The sequence below is a fragment of the Peromyscus californicus genome, unplaced genomic scaffold, assembly GCF_007827085.1.
Source record: "Peromyscus californicus insignis strain IS unplaced genomic scaffold, ASM782708v3 Scaffold_16__1_contigs__length_79575227, whole genome shotgun sequence".
Classification (NCBI taxonomy): domain Eukaryota; kingdom Metazoa; phylum Chordata; class Mammalia; order Rodentia; family Cricetidae; genus Peromyscus; species Peromyscus californicus.
Window position 1 is genome coordinate 27864906 of NW_026294458.1, and position 21925 is coordinate 27886830.

General features: G+C 42.1%; 1 protein-coding gene across 3 annotated transcripts in view; it reads left to right on the forward strand.

Annotated features, from left to right (window-relative positions):
- Positions 1-21925, forward strand: part of Ccdc191 (coiled-coil domain containing 191) — a 65171-nt gene that overhangs the window by 32330 nt on the left and 10916 nt on the right. For all 3 annotated transcript variants that reach the window (XM_052740728.1, XM_052740729.1, XM_052740730.1), the window contains exons 9-13: positions 7144-7393; positions 11487-11947; positions 12595-12698; positions 14987-15069; positions 15747-15848. In XM_052740728.1, coding sequence (XP_052596688.1) covers positions 7144-7393; positions 11487-11947; positions 12595-12698; positions 14987-15069; positions 15747-15848 — 1000 coding nt within the window. The remainder of the gene's footprint in view (positions 1-7143; positions 7394-11486; positions 11948-12594; positions 12699-14986; positions 15070-15746; positions 15849-21925) is intronic.

Sequence of the window (21925 nt, forward strand, 5' to 3'; positions counted from 1 at the left end):
ACATTTTCTCTTTTCATTTCCAAGTTTAACTTAGCGTGTTGTTTTTGTGTGTTAATTTTGTTTTGTTGCTGATTAGTAGTGTTGGCTGTTGAACCCAGGGCTTTGCATATTTTACTACTGGGCTACAGACCCTCAGCCCATCACCTTTCTGTTCTAGAATCAATGTCATAGGAGCAGAAAGACCCATTATGTTCTTAAGTATAGTCACTACTGACGACTCTGTCATTCATTCAAGATGAAAAACTAAGTGAATGGTATGTGGAAGAGTTGTTACATTGAAAGGCATAGCTGTGCACCCCGATGATAGCATCAGACCCTGGAGGTTATGCAGGTGTTTGTCACACGAGGTTACATAGACATTTGGCCCTTGGTCCATTGTCCTCAAAGAACTCAGTTATGCGAGAAAAACAGTATCTGGAGACAGTACAGGTGTTCAGCATATTGTACAGTGAGTTCCCTTCTGCTGCTAGGAACACAACAGAGTGAAATGTCACTGGTCTGGTAGGTGCCTCAGATTGTGTAAAGCAGGCTTCATCAGAGGAAAGTGTAGCCATCTGGTTTGGCTGGAGATAAACATGTGGCCTTCTGATCCCTGAGCCTCTCCAGCCCCCATGAAAAGCTTTATATACCAGGACAAGGGGTTTAGGTATTAGTTGGTTATAAGGTGCATTTCTAAAGCCTTTCTTTTGTACCATACAGTGGGGACATCTTTAGTGGAAAGGGCTACTGGAGAAAACTCTCCTTTGATCTGTTTCCAGAATTCCAGGACCTCATGATTGCTGTAAGGAACTGGGATGGCAGCCTACTGGAAAACTGAATGATGGGGGTTTGCTGGGTAAAGAATGCGAGCTGGAGACAGCGTAAGGGCATAGAGTGGAAAGTGAATGTTCAAGCCGCCTGTAAGACTTGCATGCCAGAAGAAACTTGTAGAAGAAAAATCTGGAGAACTCAGGATTCCATTCCAATTAAACAGTTTAAATTTAAAGGCACTAAATGGAGATTTCATAATAGTATAATGTGCCAATTTTTTTTAAGATCTCAGAACTTTTAGTCTAGTATCTGAATTATTTTCAGGTGTCTATTTTTAAATGTTCAGAATGGGTACTAAATTTTTTTTAACCGCTGAAGTTAGAAAATATTGAACTTATAATACTTTTTACTATAAAGCATTAGAACAAAACACAGCCTCGAGCAGGATGGCATCTTAGGATGTCTGACCCAGCCCCTGGCGTCAGGGAGGGGGACGAGAAAGCCCTGAGAGAAGAAGTGAGTCACAAAGCCGGTGGAGCGAGTGTGGGCCGAGAGCCTTGTCCTGGGGTGCCCCTGCCAGACAGTGCTGCCTCCGCTCAGGACCAGCAGCGTCTTGGTTGGGGTTCCCAGGCTAGCCATGGGTCTGCTGTGTTGCAGTTTGCTTTAGACTGCGATAGGAAAACTAAGGCGGGGACTAACAGATGTCAGGTCATCCGAGAAAGGAGTGAGACGGAGGAGCTCAGACCCTTCCGAGTCCCCAGCTCTCTGCGTGTTGACTATTGTCCTAGAAACTGTTTTAGGGAATTCAGACCCTGGACCATCTTCATCATGCCCAGCGAGGTTTCTCTGCGTTGCCTCGGTGGACACTGACTAGAGTGGTGAATGAGCCAGGTAGTGAAGGGAGGTTCGGGTGCTTCCTTCCCTGCAGTTGAACTGGAGGTTTCATGCTCCAGTGAGCGCCATGGCTGGGTGAGAGCCAGTGGTAGAGGGGCTCCCCACAGGGGGTGACAGGACACGGGTGATGCTGTGGCTCATCGCGTCTGCTGTGGATGCTGTTGAAACCGCTTGTCTGTTACTCAGCTGTGAGCTGAAGCCACATCTCCAGTTTCTGCACCCACTGAGGTTTCTCCTCAGGGTCTGCTCCCCTACAGGGCCCAGCCTTGTGGGCTTTCTTCTGTTCTTCCCATTCACCCTCTAAAGCAGCAACAAATCCCTCTGTTCTTATTCATAATTTCGGAACCTCCTTGACTTTCTGTGCACAGCCTCACCTCCACTCCAAGGGTTCATCCGCTTATTCTACAAATGTATCTTGCTTTCTCTAGTAGGAATTGTGGTCATTCTATTTCCATCCATCTCTTTTCTTTCAGAAGTAGTGATTATGTTGGATGTGATGGTGCATGCCTGTAATCATAGAATTTGGGAGGAGAAGGTGAGGTGATGAGGAATTGGAGGTCATCCTTAGCACATAGCCAGTCTGAGGCCAACCTGGGTTACATGAGACCTAGTCTCAAAAAAAAATAAAATAAAATGAAAAAAAAAGGTTATTGTGACTGATGGTTTTACTAAATTTTAATATAATATCATACTATAATTTCAGCATAACAAACATTTCCAGTTTCATTTGCTTAGGTAATGCCATAAACTATTCACACCTTTGGTGTGGTGGTATCGAAATCTTAACAGTGTCAATTTCCTTAGCATTTCACTTTCACAGGTTGGTTCCATATCTATTATTCTCCTCTCCCTTCTTCCTTGAATTTATAGGCAGCTCTACAGGAAAATGGGAACAAGCAGGGTTCAATTTCAGGATCGTCTGCTGGCCTTTCTTGAGTTCTCTTCCCTGCCTCCTCTGGACTTCCTTGGGAAGTACCTGCCCCAGGCTGTACCAACCACCTTCCACATGTCCTGGGCTGCCATCCGCAGTCCCCTGGCCCTGCCTAGAACATGCCTTGATCTCTCCCTGTCATTTTTCAAGCCCCCCACTTCTTTGTGCCTGTAGTCCCTGATTGTCCCTAATTCTTCATTTCTAACACTTCTGAGTTCAGCCTTCTGCGGGGAATCAAATACAGAGCACTTCTTTTAATCATGTTCAGTCACCTCCCCCTCTGTGCTCACCTAGCTCCCAGGTGAGTGGCCAGAAGCCACGTGGCATATGCATCCGGTGAAGCCCCTAATAAGATCTGTCAGAGGACCAGACTTGCACTGCCTGGCTCACTTTAAAAACTCCTTTAAACAAAATTGTCTTCTATTCCCTGTTTCCCTGGGGGCTACCTGGTGCATTTTGGAATGCATTAGCTTGCTCTTTCCTATTCCTGCTGAACCTGCTCGTCCCAAATGCAGCTGACCCTGTCACTGCTGTGATCATGTTCTGCGTCAGGTTTCGGCACTTTAGCCAGATCACCAGTGTGTGGTTATTTATCCCCTCTCATCCCTTTTGAAAAATTCAAGACACAGGGCCAGTGAAATGGCTCAGACGATAAAGACACCTGCCATCAAGCCTGATGACCTGAGTTCCATCCCCAGAAGCCACATGGTGGAAGGCGAGAACCGACTCCTGCAAGTTGTCCTCTGACCTCCACACATCCACCATGTGAGCCCCCACCCAAAAAGAATGTAAACATTAAGACATGGTTTAGACATCCAATAGTCTTGCTGTAAGATAGCATTAATACTTTATTATAGATTTCATTCTATATTTTTAGATTTTGTTTTATTTATTTAAGGTAACAACAGAAAAAAAAAAACATTTGAAGACTAGGCAGTGTAGAGTTCTCAGGACCATTTCTGAGGATGGATCTGCAGCTTAGAGACCATCAGCCACTTGCCCACTATCCCAGATTTCTCCTGACTTCAGGGTTCTAAATCCCACACCTCTCACTGAAAGCACTATTAGAGGTATTGATCCTGGGCAACTTGATTCACACTTGAGTTCCTATTTAAATCATTCCTGTTTTGTGTTCCTAAGCCTACAGAGGCAGCCTTTCTTTGCAGGCAGTTATGTAATTATGATGATCAATTTATACATTCTTGCTAGAAATGTTCTGATTTAGCTCACAAGCATATTGGTACAGGCTGTTTTCCATAAGGCACTCTGTCCTTCTTTATGGTTACTGGGAACTGTGGCTTGAGCCTTTTCTTCAGGTGAACTTAACTAAGTGATTGCATCTCACTAAGGTTTTATGAGATTGAGGTGATTTTACCCCCGTTTCAGAACTAGCTATATTTTTAGCAATCTTTTAAAAAGTATAGAAGTTGGTTCATATGGGACGTTGTCACTGTGCCAAAATGGAGTGCAGAGTGGCATGGAAACAGCCTCTCTGGTTTCAGTGTCTGTCTTCTGCCCTTCACCTTAACTGGCAAAGCCGGAAGTCCTAACTGCATTCCAGATCTCCTGGGCAGCCATCACCGAGGGCTCTCAGCACTGGAACAAACACGTCCTTCTTCTCATATTCCTACCTTCTTAGTCTTGATGGAGTTATAGAGATGGTTTTCTCTTTGTCTTTCGCAGCAGCTAAAGAACTGAACTGAAGGTCAGAAGCCCAGTCAGTGCTGCTTTGGGCTGTTTGTGCTGTGAAAATGATCTCAGCACACCAGGCACCTCCACACCTCTCCCTCTTGAGAAGATGGATGTAAATTGGATTTCACGTTAATCAGACTCAGCAACCAGCGTCCTCTGTCCTAAAATGTATGACTTTTCCTCACTGGAGAGAACGCTAGGCTTTTGTTTGTCTCCTTACTTAGCTTTGCCCCTTTTCTACTGCTTTCCCTGCTCCTTAACTTACTGCCTCTTCTAAAAATTGTATCAAGTCAGTCTCGTTAGATACTTAATTTACTTCCACTATAGTAAAAATACATACATATTTATTATGCCTTATAATATACTTTTATTATAGAAACTCTCTGCCAATCAGCCATCATCAACTTTATAATCAACCATTATGAAAATCAATTAAATATAATGATATATGCTGTTGGAAAATGTCCTGGTCACTTTTCTGCTGCTGTAGCAGAGTATCATAGGCCAAATGATTTATGAACAATAGAAGTTGATTTGGTTTCTAGTCCTGGGGACTTAGGAGCCCAGAGCATAGTACTAGTGTGACAAGGGCAGGCAAGCACACACTGGGCAGGTAGGAGCTGGGGCTCTCCCTTTTCATTGGTAACCCACCTCCAGGACAAGAGCATCGGTCTGTTCCTAGGGGCAGAGCCTTTGTGGCCTAATTAGCCGTTTTCACGTTTTGCCTGGCTGGTAAGCATATAACACCGAGCTACGATCTCTAGCTCCCTAGTCACCTGTCCAAGGCCCCACTTCTACAGATTGTTACAGTAGGAGTTCAGTCTGCACAGTTTTAGAAGGTATGCAGAAACCATGGCAGCTGAGGTACTCGTATATCGAGGCTAGATTAGAAGAGAAATTGCTGTGCATTTCTGGTAGGAAGGGGAAATACTATTTGGTGAAACTTTTGTTTCATTTAAGTTTGTAAACTTCTACATCAAGTTACATTTTTCACTGTAGGTAACTATCAGAGAAAGTCAGAAGTCATGTAAACATTTTTGAAAAACTATAGAAATGGGGACTGGAGAAATGACTCAGCAGTTAAAAGTACTTGATGTTCTTGCAAAGGACCTGGATTCAGTTTGGGGCACCCTCTTGTGGGGGTTCACAACCTTCTGTAACTGCAGTTCCAGAGGGATCTGACACCCTCTTCTGGCCTCTGTGGGTACTGCATGCATGCGTATGGTCTGAATATGTATTTACATGCAGGCAAAACAGTCATACACAAAAGTAAACAAATCTTTTTTTTAATCTCTAGAAATATTCTCCTTACTCACTGATTTAAATGGTTATGATTTTCTTGATAGAACCCCTGAGTGTATATATAATGTTTAATAGAGTTAAGCAAACAGTGCTATGGAGAACTCAGTTATGTTTGCAAGATAAAATCAAGAAAGCAAATAAGCGATATTGGATTTAAAGTCTCTAAATGGACGCCTGATGCCACATAATCAATAACAGAATAAATTCCAAGGTCACAGTGATAACTGCTCCCCAACAGATAGATGCAAGAAACCTCTAGGCTTGAGTCCCGAGCCTGTGTGGTGTGTTCGTGCAGATGTGATGTTCACATGTGGGCAGATAGAGGCCCAAAGTTGCATATGTGCTGATGTGATGTTCACATGTGTGCAGATGGAGGCCCAAGGTTGCATATGTGCAGATGTGATGTTCACATGTGTGCAGATGGAGGCCCAAGGTTGTGTCAGGTGTCTTATATTGCTCTTTACCTTATGTATTAAGTCATGGTCTCTTGCTGAAGTGGGTACTCTTCTAGTGTGGCTAGCCAGCTTGCTCTAAGGATTCTTTCTTTCCATTTCCTGTGTTTTGAGATTACAGACAGGCCACCACAGCTACCTGCTGTTAACATGGCCTCTGGGGATCGGAACTCCAGTCCACACATTTGTGTGGCAAATGCTTTACCTGCAGAGCCTTCTCCTCGAGGACTGAATTCTTGACCAACTTCCACCATGTCTCCTGGGGATGATTCCCATAGGGAAATCAATAATATCCACTCCCAGTTCAGCCAGCCAGGGTCACTAATGTTTATGAAGGTTCTGGGAGCCCAAAGGAGCTCTTTCTTAGGTGATGGATGAGCTCCCTGAGAGCTGGAGCCTGGCCTGTGCCTTCACGTGTGTCTAGTGCTTCGCTATCTCTTCACATCAGAGCCATTCATTCAGCTCAGGGCTTTGGGAAATGAGTCCTCTTCAGTGCTCCTCTCCCTGGGCAGGTCTGTAATGAGATCACCTTCAGGCCTTGACCTAGACTTTGAGAAGTCTTTTTTCTTGTTGTTTGTTTGTCTGTTTGGTTTTTGAGACAGGGTTTCTCTGTGTAACAGCCCTAGCTGTCTTGGAACTTGCTTTGTAGACCCAGCCGGCCTCAAACTCACAGAGATTGGCCTGCCTCTGCCTCCCAAGTGTTGGGATTAAAGGCGTTCGCCACCATCCTGTGTTAAGTCATAATTATTGGCACCATTGAGTGATGTGGCTAGGTTATTGAGTTTTCTCCTAACCTGCCTTAGATTTCCACCCCTGCCTGAATCTCTTTCCCTAATGCATTCTTCTTTTCAAAATAGTTACATGTGTATATAATATAAATTAATATGTCTTACTGGGACAGCTGCTTTTTCTTCTTAAAGGTGATGCTGAGGTGTTGATGCCTTTGATTAGAGTCTGCTCCAAGGAACATAAGTAATTCCATTTAGTTTACTATAACATGATAAGATGGAGCATCTCAGGAACTCCTTTGGCTTTATGTTTCATTTGTATTATGAGCTAATACTATAAAGGCTTCTTCTTCTTCTTTTTTTTTTTTTTTAATGGACGTACTTTGTCTCTTAGAAAACAAGAACTGGCGACTGAGTATAACCGGAATCAAGTTCTCCGTTACTGCTTTTCTGAATGGCAGCGTTGGCATGGTTCAGAAGTTAGGAAGAGAGAGCTGGCTCTAGCAAAGGAGCAAACTAGGAGGAAAATGGATGAGCTGCTGAAGGCAGCCTCCCTTGGGAAACTCAGGTCAAATGGGTCATCAGGAATCCGTCTTCTTGCCGAGACGACAGCCACAGCAGACCCGCCGTTAGAAAGTGGAAAGGTACATTGTTCCCTTTGTTTGGGCTTCGTGTTTATTATGGGTTTGCATCTGAGCTTTGCCCCTTTATAGCAGCTGAAGTCAGAGTGCCTTGTCTCGGCCATGCAAAGGTTAGGGCTGCTACAGTGCACAGAGGTTACCACTCAGCACTCAGGCTGTGGTTATTTCCTTAACCGAATATATTGTTTTTAATAGTCATACGTCAATGTTGGGCTAGCCGGCAGTTGGTAAGGACATGATGCAGAAGGATTCATAACAGCTAAGTGAAAGGCCCGTGGAAAGAGATGGGTCAAGCTTGCTGACAACTCTTGAGCCCCTGTGATCTTCACATGTTTCCTGTTTGGATAAGCTTGTGATATAATGTACTCTTAAGTTGTTTTGTTTTTTTTTCTGATAAGAAAAGTTGTTCATACTAATTGTGACCATTTGGTAGGAGAAAAATTGCCAAGAATTTAATTAAAAAAAAAAAGTCAGTGGTAATGGTGTATATCTGTAATTGCAATCTCCAAGTCAGCCTGCGCTGTTTAGTGAGTTCAAGGCCAGTCTCAATAAACAACCAAGTCTATAATTTCATTATCTGGAGGTAACATGGAAGTATAGTTATCTATTCTTTTCTCTACTGAGGCATATATAAATTTGTTATTGTTAATATTTTATTTAGCTTTAAATTTCCCTTAACCAGGTCACTGAAGAAATCTAGCCTGCCATAAGCAGGAAAAGGAAGGCTTGTTGGTTTTTTGTTTGTTTGTTTGTTTTTTCTAAATGTATTTATTTTTATTTTATGTGCATTGATGTTTTGCTTGTATGTATTGTCTGTGTAAGTGTGTCAGATCTTGGAGTTACAGACAGTTGTGAGCTGCCATGTGGGTGCTAGGAATTGACCCTGGGTCCATTTGGAAGAACAGCCAGAGCTCTTAACCACTGAGCCATCTCTCCAGCCCCTCTTTGCTTGTTTCTGAGTCCTGGTCACATATAGTACAAGCTGGCCTAAAATACACACAGTAGCAAAAGTTGGCCTTGAACTCCTGACCCTCCTGCCCCCACTTCCCAAGTGTTGGGATTATGCAAGAGTATTCTGTGGGGTTTGTCTGGTTAGTTGTTTGTTTGTTTTTTAATATGAATGTAACTTTTATTTTCCTATAAACATCTTCAATTTTCTAAATAGAACATGGACATTTTTATGTTATTAATATACCTTAGCCATAATTCTTCATTAAAAGTATCTCTCAGAGCTAGACCTGCTAATCAGAATTTCTGGAAATGGAGTACCAGTAATTTTAGTTCTGCAGGTGAACTGAATACCTACCCTAGTTATGGACTACAGTTCTCTGCTATTGCTTTATAATGCCTACATGACATTAGGTGAATTTAACTCACAGATGGCTGAAATTTAAGTTGTCACTATTTCAACAATGTTTCACTCAACATCCCACTAGTAACTAAGTCTTGGCATGTATACATAATGCTTTCCTTAGGGTAAATATTTTCAGACAGAATGCATGTTCTGTTTTTATCTTATTGTTTCTTTATCATTTGCATTTTTATTGCTAGTGAAGTTAAGCATTTTTATATTGCCTATTATACATATAGATATGGATATAGACGTATGGCATAAGTAAGTCGCCTGTTAGTACCTTTGTTCATTTTTCTACTTGTGTATGTACCTCTTTATTTACAGGAGTTCTTTATACTTTTAGGAATACTGATACGTACATGATTATGTGTGATGCAGACCTTTTGTCCACTTGGTCTTCTGCCTTTTTGGTTTGGTTTGGAGTTTGGTGCTGTGCCCAGCTGTTCATTTTTATGAGGTCACTCCTGACAGGCTTTCTCCCTTGTTGCACTTGTCTTGTTAGAAAGCCTTAGGAGAAGATCTTCTGCCTCCACCCTGCTCAAAGTGCTGTTCAGGACTTAACTCAGACACATAAAATTAAATTGGGTACCTGAGGGTCTCAGCCTTGCTTTATACCCTGATTACTGCAAGCAAGCAGGCTGGCTTTCATTTAAGCATACTTTCAGCAAAGAAGGCTCCTAAGAATGCTTACTGGGGCTTATGCAATATTCTAGGCCCTTCCCCAGGCATTTTATCTACCTTTATATCAGCTAGATAATTTTGTCTCTATTGAGACCAGAAAAGATTTATATCTTACTAAGTTCTACTGTTCTTATCTTTAAATGAAAAAAGTCAGCAAAAATACTTTTCCTGTGTAAAAAAAAAATACTGTATAATATACATACATATATATACATACACACACACACACACACACACACACACACACACACACACACACACAAACATATATTTCAGAAGAAGCTTCCAAGTATCTAAACTGAAGAAGAAAAAGTTTGATCAAGCCAATAATTTTGTGGAAAAAACAGAACAAAGGAAAACAAGGGACTAAAATAGACCTTATGGTTCACAAAATAAACTCCATTCTTTCTGGAATGTACAGTAAAACATGAACAGATGAAGTGCCTTGAAAGATTTCAGAATGATCATTAGCTAGTAGGTAATTTCCTCTGCATAGAGCAGACTGTGCAGCTCTTTCCAGTGAGCACAAACTGCACCATGAAGCTTTTGTCTCCTTCTCCTGTTGTTACCTTCAGAAGTTACCATGATCCCAAAGCAACCTTGTTGCTGTACTCAAGGCTTTTATGCAGTCTTGCTGGGTTAATAAGGGGTCGTTACCACAAGGTTTAAAAGCACCTAAAACATCTACCCTGCTTGATGCTAAATTACATAAGCAGGTGTTCTCATGAATAAATGTCCACTGACATTTCTAAACTGAAAGGTTATTTTTTAAAGTCTTTAACATGTCAGAGTTTCCATGTATCACATCTCTCACTTCAGCTAAGTCTTAGAAAGCATTTCCATCAGCATGAACAATACTTTTGAGTCCCTGAGGATGGTACCCTGGTAGTGCTGAAGGCGTCTAACATAGGACAGCTTACGGCTTTTCCTGCTTATGCCATTGCACATGGCAGAATTAGCAGCTGCTCAAATCATGGACTCAAACATTCTAACCTGACACAAATTTTGGCCAGAGTAAGTTTTGCTGTTAGGAATGATTTTTTCCTTCCCCCTGGATAACGTCACTGAGTATGAATCCTGTCAATAAATGAAGTTTACATCTTTGAAAGGTATGACATTGTATGCTAATACAATTTTACATTAAGTTGTTCTTATGTAGTGCAGATATTTGCATAGCCCTGGCTTTCCAAAAACTTCCCAAAACAGAGAGTTCGGGAAGAGCTGGAGATTAGTCTCTAAACCAGACCTCGGGTTGAAATCTGTACTCTATTTAAGGATGAGTTTAGTAGAGACGGAACAGGCCTTAAGAACAGATCTTAAGAAATGGCTAAAAGGAACCTTTTTTCTTACCAAGTTCTTACTGTTGTTACCTTTAAATAAAAGAAGTCAACAAAAAGTATTTTACCTGTGCAAAACAAAAAATTACTATATGACATACATACATACATATATACATACATACATACGTTTAGACTTAAGAAAAAGCCTCCAAATGTCTGAAGTGAAGAAGAAAGTTTCCAAACATTCTTGAGGAAAAAACATATCTCATGTCACAAAATGTTCAGATTTCTACAAATTTTAGGGTCAATTTTACATTTAAAAAGTTTTATAATGTAAGAAATAAACTTGTCTAGTTACAAAATGAACTTGAGAAAATCATAAGAGAAGGTTGGGCATGTTGTGCACCCCTATAGTTCCAGCACTTTTGGCAAGAGGAAGCAGGAGGATCATTAGTTTGAGGCCAGCCTGAACTTCATGAAATACTCTCCCATAAAACCAAAAGAAGCCGTTCCTTCCAGCTCATTGCAGATGTGTTGGCCCATGACAACAGCTCTCACAGCCCTGCCATGTCCCACTCACTCTTCATGGGGAGCCCAGTATACATCCTGAGTGGTTCACAGAGCTAAGCTGGTGGTGTCTGAGGTGCCTGGGCAGGGTCTGGAGATCAGGGCAACTAGCTGAGGTGTAGGCACTTGTGCCGCTGAACAGAACAAGAGTAATGAGACCAAGCCAGGATCTCAGCTGATCAGTATTGAGTTAGAATATTATTTTTTTCCTCAGGTCACCATCATGCCCACTTCATGGGAAAAGCCACCTATGCGGAGCAGTGGTTGTGTGCTCAGCCATTCCCCAGAAAGAACAACCAAGGGCAATTTTCAGGGTCCCCTCCCAGATGTCTCTGGGAGCACACCTGGGACAAAGCATTCCAAGACTCCAGATGCTGAGACCTCTGAACAGCCTGGTAGCCATGAAAAGCCTGGGACCACTAGCCAGGGAGCAGAGCCTGTTTGTGTGAGGCATTTCCACCATCGCCATGTCTACCAGCAACAGCTGATTGAGAGGCAAAAGAAGAAACTCGAGGAACAGCAAAAAACCATTCAAAAGCTGAAGGAAAACCAGCGGTTGGCGGAGGCCCGGTGGGCAGCTGAGCGTGCAGCAGCAGTCACAGAAGCACAGAGTCACCTTCTGTCCAATCCCAGAGGAGCAGAGGAGCCACAGGGAAGCTGCCAGAGGCCTCTGGAGTATGTCAGCAGCGTCAGAGCACTCTGTGAACGGGTTTGGAGGGGGCTCACCTTTGAGGAAGAGGCTGCTGAGTCTCTTGGCTTGGCTCCTACACTCCATGGGCTTTATGTGCTCTGTACACTCACAAAGCCAAGAAGCCCCGTGTATTCTGTCTTGCCCATAGAGGTGTACATAGATATTTAAAGCAAATGGCCGCCTAGATGGCCATTATATAGTGAGCACTGGGTGGTAGCTGCCTTTGTGAGAGGAACTTTGTAATAGTGTAGGGAAAGAGAAAAATGCTTGTTCTGACTGGATTTCTGAGTTTCTGATTATGTTTAATGCTGAGAAGCCAGGGTGGACAACATGGATCCCATGGACCGGGGTCATTACCTCGCTTGTTGTTCGAAGTAAAATTATTTACCTTCAGGCTTAGAATAGGAGTTCTAGATTCCCCCAAAGTCTCTTTAGACAGTTTCGGATGTGACTGAGACATACTTGGTGTGTGATGAAGGTTTAGGAGAACTGATCAGAAGACGAGGTGGGGTCTTCCTTATGCCGTCTTTAGTGTGGGGATAACAGTTCATCATTAACTCAGTTAAACTGAAGGAAGCTAATTATTGATTTAAACTGTTTTTCTTTTCGTTGTCTCTTCATTTTCTTCTAGTTCATCTGTTCTTTCCTCAAGGTGTGAAGATAGTAGAACTGAGTCCAGAAATTCTCTTTCTGCATCCAAAAGGAACCCGACAGCACCCCATCCGTTATTGAAAGGCAAGGCTGTCCTGATGGCCTTCATGCTGGCTGGAGTGGCATCTGTCTGGGACTGCCTGCTTATAGCTCTCAGGCTTTGAGATGTGGTAAAGCCTGGTGAAAACCTAAGATTTGTCACACGGGAGGAACGGAACACACAGGGGTCCTCCACGACTCTCTTTCTTCCCTTTTGCCAGCCCTTGTGCCTTCGCAGCTAACACATGCATGTATATGTGCACATGCACGTGTGCTTGTGCGCACGCACACACAAACACACACACACACACAGAGTTTTGAAAGGTGCATCAATTGGGGGGGGGGGGTGGAACTACACAATTGAAAAGCCTGAGTCGTGGCTAAGGCTAAACATTGATAATGTTCATCTGCCATTATACTCCATCACTGCCCAAATACTGAGGAGTTTATAACAATTCAGGTCAAGTTCGTCTGTCATTTTATGATGCATTATCTATTTTTTTAGTTTTTCGAGACAGGGTTTCTCTGTGTAGCTTTGCGCCTCTCTTGGGACTCACTTGGTAGACCAGGCTGGCCTCAAACTCACAGAGATCCACCTGGCTCTGCCTCCCGAGTGCTGGGATTAAAGGTGTGCACCACCACCGCCCGGCCATGATGCATTATCTTAAGAGTAGCATTTTGGTAATGAGGTGTACAACCAGATAGTTTAGTTTGATAGCATTTTAGATGCACATGGAACTGTTTATTTAAAAACTAAATAATGCTTTGAGAGTAGAGGCATTCCTCAGGGCCCACCTAGTGATTCTACTAATTGATTTTATCACATAGCTGCTCTGCTCACGTGTGTGTATATATGCACATGGTGGGGAGTATTTTGTCCATTACATTGAGTTTTGTAAATCTGAGTTTTGTTCTGTTTTTAAGCTGTGGCAAAATTGCCACCCTAGCAAGAAGTAATGACATGTGAAGACACTGTAGTCAGTGCCTGTCCATGAAGAGATCGGGTGTCTCTCTATCAGCCGTCTGGCAGGACAGCAGCCGATGCTGCCTTTGCCCACTGATCAGGAAATGTCCGGTTCATTGTGATAAGTTTTTGAAATTATTGTTTGATCAATGACTTAGCTATGTTAGCGTCCCGGTCTATTTTTCAAGTAGACTTTAATGATTCAATCTAGAAGCCATGGAGAGCCGTACTGCTGAGACGGCTTCCCCGCTCCTTCCTCTAATCCTCTGGTCTCTTTCGGCCTCCTTAAGGACAGTCTCCTCTGCCACGTGTGCCACCGCCACTAATCTTCTGTGGCAAAGCAGACACTTAATATCCGTAAGAAATAGCTTGGTGAGTTTATTAATTCTTAAAACTTGGACTGAAATTTTCTTCTCTGTAACTCGGCCCAAGGAACTGAAAGTCACCATTGGCTGGCTTCGTGAGCAGAACTCAATGCTCCTGCTGCCCATGCCCCCCTTCCTGTGCCAGCCCTGACTGATTACAGTCATATTATCAGACCATCTTGCACATTTGTTTCTTTTGGATCGATATTTAATAAACTGTCAAGAACAGGAGTCTGACACTCAAATTCGTTCTGATGCCAGTTCTCCAAATGCCTGGTTCACTTCCATTTCCTGCCCATCTGGGTGCCTGGGTCTTAAAACTACACTGAAATGTATTCACCGTGACCCCACCTTTAGCTTTTTCTGTTGTTCTACAGACACATGGACAGTGACTTCAGAAAAATCTGTAGCCTCACTTAAAGTGAGACTGAAGGGATTTTTCTACTCTTCAAGTACTTGTTAGCTGCAGTTGCATTTTTCTGTGTTCATCAACAATATATTAAAATTCTGACTTCTGAGTTTCATATACTAAAAGTCCACCATCCAAAAACATTGTCTTATTTAAACCAATAGAAATATATTATGAAGAAATATAAACAGGGCTGGAGGGATGGCTCAGAGGTTAAGAGCACCAACTGCTCTTCCAGAGGACCTGGGTACAATTCCCAGTACCTACATGGCAGCTCACAACTGTATGTAATGCCAGTTTCAGTGGGACCCGACAACCATGGCAAAAACACCAAAGTACATTAAAATAAATAAATTTTTTAAAATGAAAACTTTAAAAAAATATAAACAAAAACATAATGAGCATGTAAATTGTTCATCATTGCTGATGTTACATCTTTAACCTGTTGAGTTAAATAAGCTCCATGTGTCAAAATATTCAATTTATAAGAAAACGCTAATGATAATGCTAAACATGACTATAATATGGAGACATTTATTTTACAGAGGGCCTCATAATTTTTTTTTTATATTGGGACTATGTTACTATTTTTTAGCCATGGAAGAGAGAGCAATTCAACGAGCTGAACGTAGGCGGATCTTGGCAGAAAGGAAGAAAAAACAAGAAGAAGACAAATTGGTAATGAATTCAGAACGCAAACTGAGGCAAGCAAAGTGACTTGTTCAGATTGCACAGGCTGGAACCTTGCTTGTCCATGCCTCCTGAGACAGTCGAGTTAGAACAACTCGGAAAGGCTTCTGACCTACCCCTTTGAATTCAGTTTTAGGAAAATAAGGGAGGTTGTACTCAACAGCATTAGCAGAGCAGAAAGGAAATGTTACAAAAGTGAATGACAGCTAGCAGATTGGGAGGTTCACAGATAACCACAATTAGTCTACTGTAGATAGATAGATGTCTGACCCAATGACTTCCAAAGTTTGACCCACTGTCAGAAGCAAATTTTGCACCTACAAGAAAAAAATTAACAATTCTGTGTGCGGTGGGCTAACCAGATTTCACCACATCAGACTTCCTGTTTCACAAGTAAAAGTAAGAACTGAAAATAGTAATTTTAGCATGAAAGCAGAGTGGCCATATTCATATGCTGTGCCTCCTTCCCAGGCAAGAGAAGATCCTTTCAAAGACCCCTAAGTTACAGGGCATGTTGGTTGAGGCCTCCCCTCCTTTCATAAAATGCATTCATAGTCCAGGAGCAGGACTGGCATTTGGTAGATACTTGACTGCCCCACCACAAAAGATCTCCTTTCCCACTCAGAGGAAGGCTTCTGAGTTTTCTGTCTTATAATCTCATTCAGGCTCAGCTAAAGGCCCAAGAGGAAGAACGCCAGAAGAAGGATGCTGAAGAAAAGGAAGCTCAGCTTGAGAGAAAACGAGAGGAAAAGAGGCTGAAGAAGATGGTTAGTAGAGTCTTTTTTAGTAGCATATTTGGCCAGTTGCCTCTCTGTTGAGGCCCATTGCTAGTGATCTGGTGGCTCTCTCTACTCAGTATTGCATTGGCCATGGGTGTGCCGAGGGCATAGGATGCTCTCAGCAAATGTGGTGAATGAACACTTAGAAGAAAATATGCTTCAGAGTCACTTGGAAAGCAAGTCGTTAAATGATAGTTGAGAAGTCATGACCTTATCTTTTGGAGGAAATGTAGTGGAGGATTTGCTGTGTCAGATGCTGTACAGAACAGAGTCAAGAAGTCATATGAGGCAAAATCCACATAGATTTTGGAGACAGTAAAAGCATTTCCATCCTTTGCTAAATCAACATAAGAAATCTCTAAAAGCAGCTGTTTCTTCCCTTAAAAAACTGGTGAGATATTCTGAAACACATTTTCCCAACATGTGTTCTATTCCATGTCGTCCTAGTCACTCCTGAAATAGTAAGCAGTTTGGAGAAAGTGTAAATTCGGTAGTCAAATGGTTTTGGAAAATGCTGTTTAAGATAAGCAAGGTTCCTTAATTAGTTGACTCCCCAGAACTTTTGACATCCTACCAGACGTTATGAGTCTCCAGAAAAGAGACACAGTATGCCAAAGTCGACATCCATATCTGACTACAGACCATTTTTATAAAGCACCCTGTAACATATCATGGAACAATTTGAGGTCATACTACTATAAAGCAACAAAATAAATTTAAAAACATACAGTATAACAAATGTGTCTCTCATATCTGTTCACTGTAGAAAACTTGAGAAATACAAAGTAGAGAGAAAATATCTGCACTCGGCACTCAGAATTAACTCCTCTCTATTATAGGATCTTAGCATCTCTACACTGGGCCTTTTCCTCTCTGCATCTCTCTGTTACTAGATTGGCCATCGCCTGCCTGTAGGTCTAGGTAGCTGTAAACTTTTGTCTTTTTCTTTTTTAGGCTTTACCATGAGCATGTGCAGAGTTCTTCAGGGCTGCCTAATTTATATATACAATGACGTTCTTTACAGATCTTTGTTTGGGATTAATACAGAGTTACAGAAAAAATGTGAGGATGGTATTGTGCTGTGTGTCTTTTTCATCCAGTGCTACCCAGGATCACCATAAAGCATTGATTAGAAGTCAACATGAGCACATTACTGCAGACATTGTTTTTCCAAGAACATCCAGACTTACTTTGTTGTTGTCCTGTCCCCTTAGTGCCTGCCCTCTGGGCTGTGACCGTTTCTGTCTTTCCTCATTGCTCCTGACTTTTCTGAAGATTTTAGAAGTGTCCCTTCATTTGTGGTTGCTGTTTTTCTGACAATCACCCTGCACTAGTGGGTTTTTATGGTGACACTGGGTCCCTCTTAAACGCATGGCAACCTTGTACATGAGACCCAGATGAAGCATATCTGTTGATGTCTACTTGATGACTTGAGTTAGCCAGTGCCTAACAGGTTTCGTCACTGTAGTTTCTAGTTTTCCCTTGTCACACTTTATCCTCTGAAAGAGATTTGTTAAGTCCCAGTCTTCTCTCAAGGCAGGGAGAAGGAACAGTTCAGCTCCATACCCTAGCTGGAGGAGTATCTACAGTGAATACTGGGAACTCTGTACATAAAATTGGCCACTTCCTTCATTTATTTATTCAGTCATCATTTATATAACTATGGATTCTTGTATATTTATTTTGTACTTTGGACAATGAAAAATACTGTTATTAACTTTATTGTTTAAATTGTGGGTTTGGCTGGCTTTGGGAGCCCTTTGAGGCTGGCTCCTGGTTAGGTGTGCCCCTATCCTTCTCTGCTTTCTGAACACCTTACTCTCTGGAGTTTCTCATATTTTCACTGCCAAGCCCTAGAATCAGATACTTTTTGGAGATGCCTTAGTTCTACATGGTATCTGAAAAGAAGGTCTGGGCACTGAGTACTAAGTCACTGCTGGGACATTCCTGATTCTGGAATGTTGGAAGGCAGGGGTAGATGATATACACATACATATATAAACATATTAAGCTATGCATACACAACTGATTATAACCATTCCTACTTATACAATTAAAGTGGACTCATACTGATGTCTCCAGCTCTAATCCAGGACCAGAGGGTTCATTATAGCCATCCATCTTGTTTTCTTGCAAATGTCCTCTCTGACAATTTGAACCTTAACTTCCATCAATTCAAATGTATATGATTTGTTATAATGAGTTCAAGGTTAGCCTGGACTCTGTCTCAAAATCTGTTTCAGATCTGTTAATTCATTTGGGAGCTGTTAGGCTATTGGATGTTATATGTTTCCTGTGTTTCATCATATGTTGTCATCCTTGAGTATTCCTTATATATTCAATTCACTGAGAATTTATATTATAAATGGATATTGAGTTTTGTCTGTTTTTCTTCTACTGAGACAATCACAGAATTATTATTATTATTATTATTATTATTATTATTATTAAAAAATGGTGTATCACATTTATTGATGTGTATAGATTGAACTGTCCTTACATTCCTGGAATAAATTTCACTTACTTGTTGTATATGATACTTTTAATGTGATCTTGAACTTGGTTTGTTACTGTTTTATTGTGGATTTAAAGTGGTATTCATCGGGAATATATTTTCTATTCTTGTATCATCTTTGTTTGGCTTTGGTTCAGACTAAGGCTGGCCTCACAAAATGAGTTTGAAAATATTCTTTCCTCTCCAGCACTCTGGAAGAAAGTTGGTCGTAGTGTTTATCAGAACAGAAAGCAACCTAAGTATCTAATCTGGAATCTCTTCTAGCAAACGTTTTTCATATTTTTATGCTGTTAATATAAAAGTGAGATTGACATAATTGAATTAAGATATGCTGTCCCCAATCTGTGGTACTTGTCCTCCATTTCTCTCTTCTCTTCTCTGACTTTAATAAGCATGTTTATGATCCTACCTAATCTCCTCTACTATTTGTTTTCCTTTTAAGAATATTTTTAGTGTTGCCTCGTGTTTACTAATCTCCATCCACCTTCAAATCACAGACTTCCCAGATCATCTGAGAGCCTTCCATCCTTAGATTTCATTTCCTCTCTCCCATCAGGTTACTCCATCATATGTATTGTATTTTGTTTGTATCAGGCTGTACTCAGTGCCTTTCTGAACTGACTTACACACTTGTCTTTTAGTGGTATTAGTGATAGGATTATTGGATTTTGCCTTCAATCTCTAGTGTTCTTTGTTTCTTTGTACAGATCTAAACTCTTAGTCCGGGTCGCGTGTTTATGAACTGTAGCAGTTCTGTGGGGCCGGGCCCCTGGCGGCAGAGGCCTTCAGCGTCTAACCTGCTTCCTTCCTTCCAGACAACCTCAGTCCCTCGTGTCCTTACAGGCAGGGCCTTTGCTGTGGTACAGGTTCACGAGGAGGGAGAGAGCAGAGAGCTCTCTGGAATATCTGACGAGGTTGTCTACTCTTCACTGCTTCTTACACAGGTCATTTATGACACATCAGAGTTAGGGTTTCAGCATAAGGACTTCAGTCTGTAACAGTTGGCCTGAGGAGTCTCTTCCCTCTTCACGACTGTCTCGTTGTCACCCTCATGAGTATGACTTACCTAGATACGGTTTGTTTGTTAGGTTGCTTGCCTTGCTTAGTGGTCTTAAGCTTCTTCGATATATAGTTTTGTGTTTTATCACAAAATTTAGAACTACTTATACCCATTGTTCTTCAAATATTTCAGCTGCCTCTTCTTTTCATTCTCCTTCCAGGTTCCCAGTCATGCAAGTGTTAGGTTTCTCAACTGTACCAGTTTTTCACTCTCTTGTTACTTTGCAGTTACTATGACTTCCTTACTCTTATTTTCAAGTTGCCTGGTTCTTTCTTCAGCTATTTCATCTAGTAATGATGACATTGAAGGCCCTTCCCATTTCTGTTACCTCATTTTTAACGGCTGGCACTTTTGTTTTGGCCCTTATGGTTTTCTTTTTTTTTTTTTTTTTTTTTTTGGTTTTTTGAGACAGGGTTTCTCTGTGTAGCTTTGCGCCTTTCCTGGAACTCACTTGATAGCCCAGGCTGGCCTCGAACTCACAGAGATCCACCTGGCTCTGCCTCCCGAGTGCTGGGATTAAAGGCGTGCGCCACCACCACCGCCCGGCTGGCCTTTATGGTTTTCATGTCTGCTGCATTTACCTACCTGGCATTGGATGATGTCCACCTTTCCCGCTGGAGTGTCTAACATTGTTGTACATTGTTTAAAATATTAAAATATTTAAAATAGCTTCATCATCTTTGTCATATCTGTGTCTTGTTCTGATGGTTGTTTTATCTTTCCGTAAATTATCCTTATCTTTTGGTATATCATATATATTGTCATTGAAAGCCAGACATTTGCTTAGAGCAATAGAAATTGAAGTGTGTAGGACTTTAGTGTGAAGATTTGTGTTAATCTAGGCAGGAATTGGGCTTTGTTTGATGTTTATTGTTGCTGTGGTTACTACCATTGGCTTTTGTTGTTGCTATGGACACCAGAGGCTTCACTTTTTTAGTGACTTTGGCTTTGGGTCTTCACTTTGTGCTGCTCCGCAGAGGCCACGTCCTTTCCGGTTCCTCCAGTTTTGTAACACTGTTTGTAAGTAGGTGATGAGGCGCGCGTGTGTGTGTGTGTGTGTGTGTGTGTGTGTGTGTGTGTGTGTGTGTGTGTAAGCAGTCACTGCTCTGGTTACATTTCCGTCCCAGGCCGCCCAGCTCTGGCTCTGGAGTTTCCTTTCCTGCTGTGGAGGCTGACCTGTTTTCTCCTCACTTCCCTCCTTGCTCTGTGACTACAAGCCTTTCCCTGTAGCGGTTGGTTGGTGGGGAGGCATTGCATCTGGCAGACTTCCCAAAATGCCCTCCCGAGCCACAGTGTGGGCTTCCCCACTGTTCTCAGGTGGTACCTGAAGAGAGAGCTTTCATTCTCTGGGCTGGGCTGGAGAGATGGCTCAGCAGTTAAAAGCACTGACTGTTCTTCCAGAGGACCTGGGTTCAATTCCCAGCACCCACATGGCAGCTCACAACTGCCTGTAACTCCAGTTCCAGGGGATCCAACACCCTCACAGACATACATGCAGGCAAAGTACCAAAATAAAAGTAAATAAAGTTAAAAAAAAAAAAAAACAAAAAACAAGAATGCTCTGGCAGATTTTGGGCTGTTGCTCCTCTCTTCTCTCCTCTCTCCCAGCCAGACTGTTCAAGAAACCTCCTCTTGTGTCCTTATCATCTTTGTGAAAACATTTAGGGTTCATAGGGGAAAAGTTTGCAGAAGAGTGGGACCACTCTCACGAGCCTTACCCTTCTCACAGTAGTATACTTTCACCTCCCTCCCCAACCCCACCCCCACACCAAGCACTTCACCAAAATTTCTACTTTAGCAATTCAGTATCTGGTACTTTCTGCATTCTCAGGTAAACAGATGCTTCAATGCCTCCTAATAGTGCCTGTCTCTCCAGTTTGGGGGATGATTACATGCCTCAGATCAATTCACAAAAAAGACATTAGTTCTGTTCTCTGTCCGGCTTTCTTCTTGTTGGAAACAAAGTGCTTGAACAGACCAAAAATGATTGAAAGAACTATTACTGGCCAGGAGAGTGTTTTATCTCACTCTACCAAGCCCAACCCTTTCCTTTTTAGAAATGCCAGCCCATAGCAACAGACACAAAGCCTTTTCATGTAGACTGACTTCCATTCAGTTTGTAACCACCTACATTGGAGATCAGTGCATCTGCAGACTGGCTGTGACTGAGCCTTCCTTGAGAGTGATTGCAGCTCTAGAGTATGTGTGTCGGATGTCTCCTTTCCTTCTGTGTGAACATGCTGTGCACAGTGTGCTCGCCCACTCTGTTTGTCACATGGTCTTAATGCTTTTGAGGCATCATATTCTATATAAGCAGCTCCTGGCTTCCTTGTAGACTTCATATAGCTGACCCAGATACGCAGCCTCCAAGGCCATGGTAATGTTATTCCTATGGACAACAAAAACTTGGTGGCACTCCTGAACCAGTGCCTGCTACGACTTCTCTGTCAGTTGCATGTGGCTAGCTGTCTTTGAGGGAAATCTGGTTTA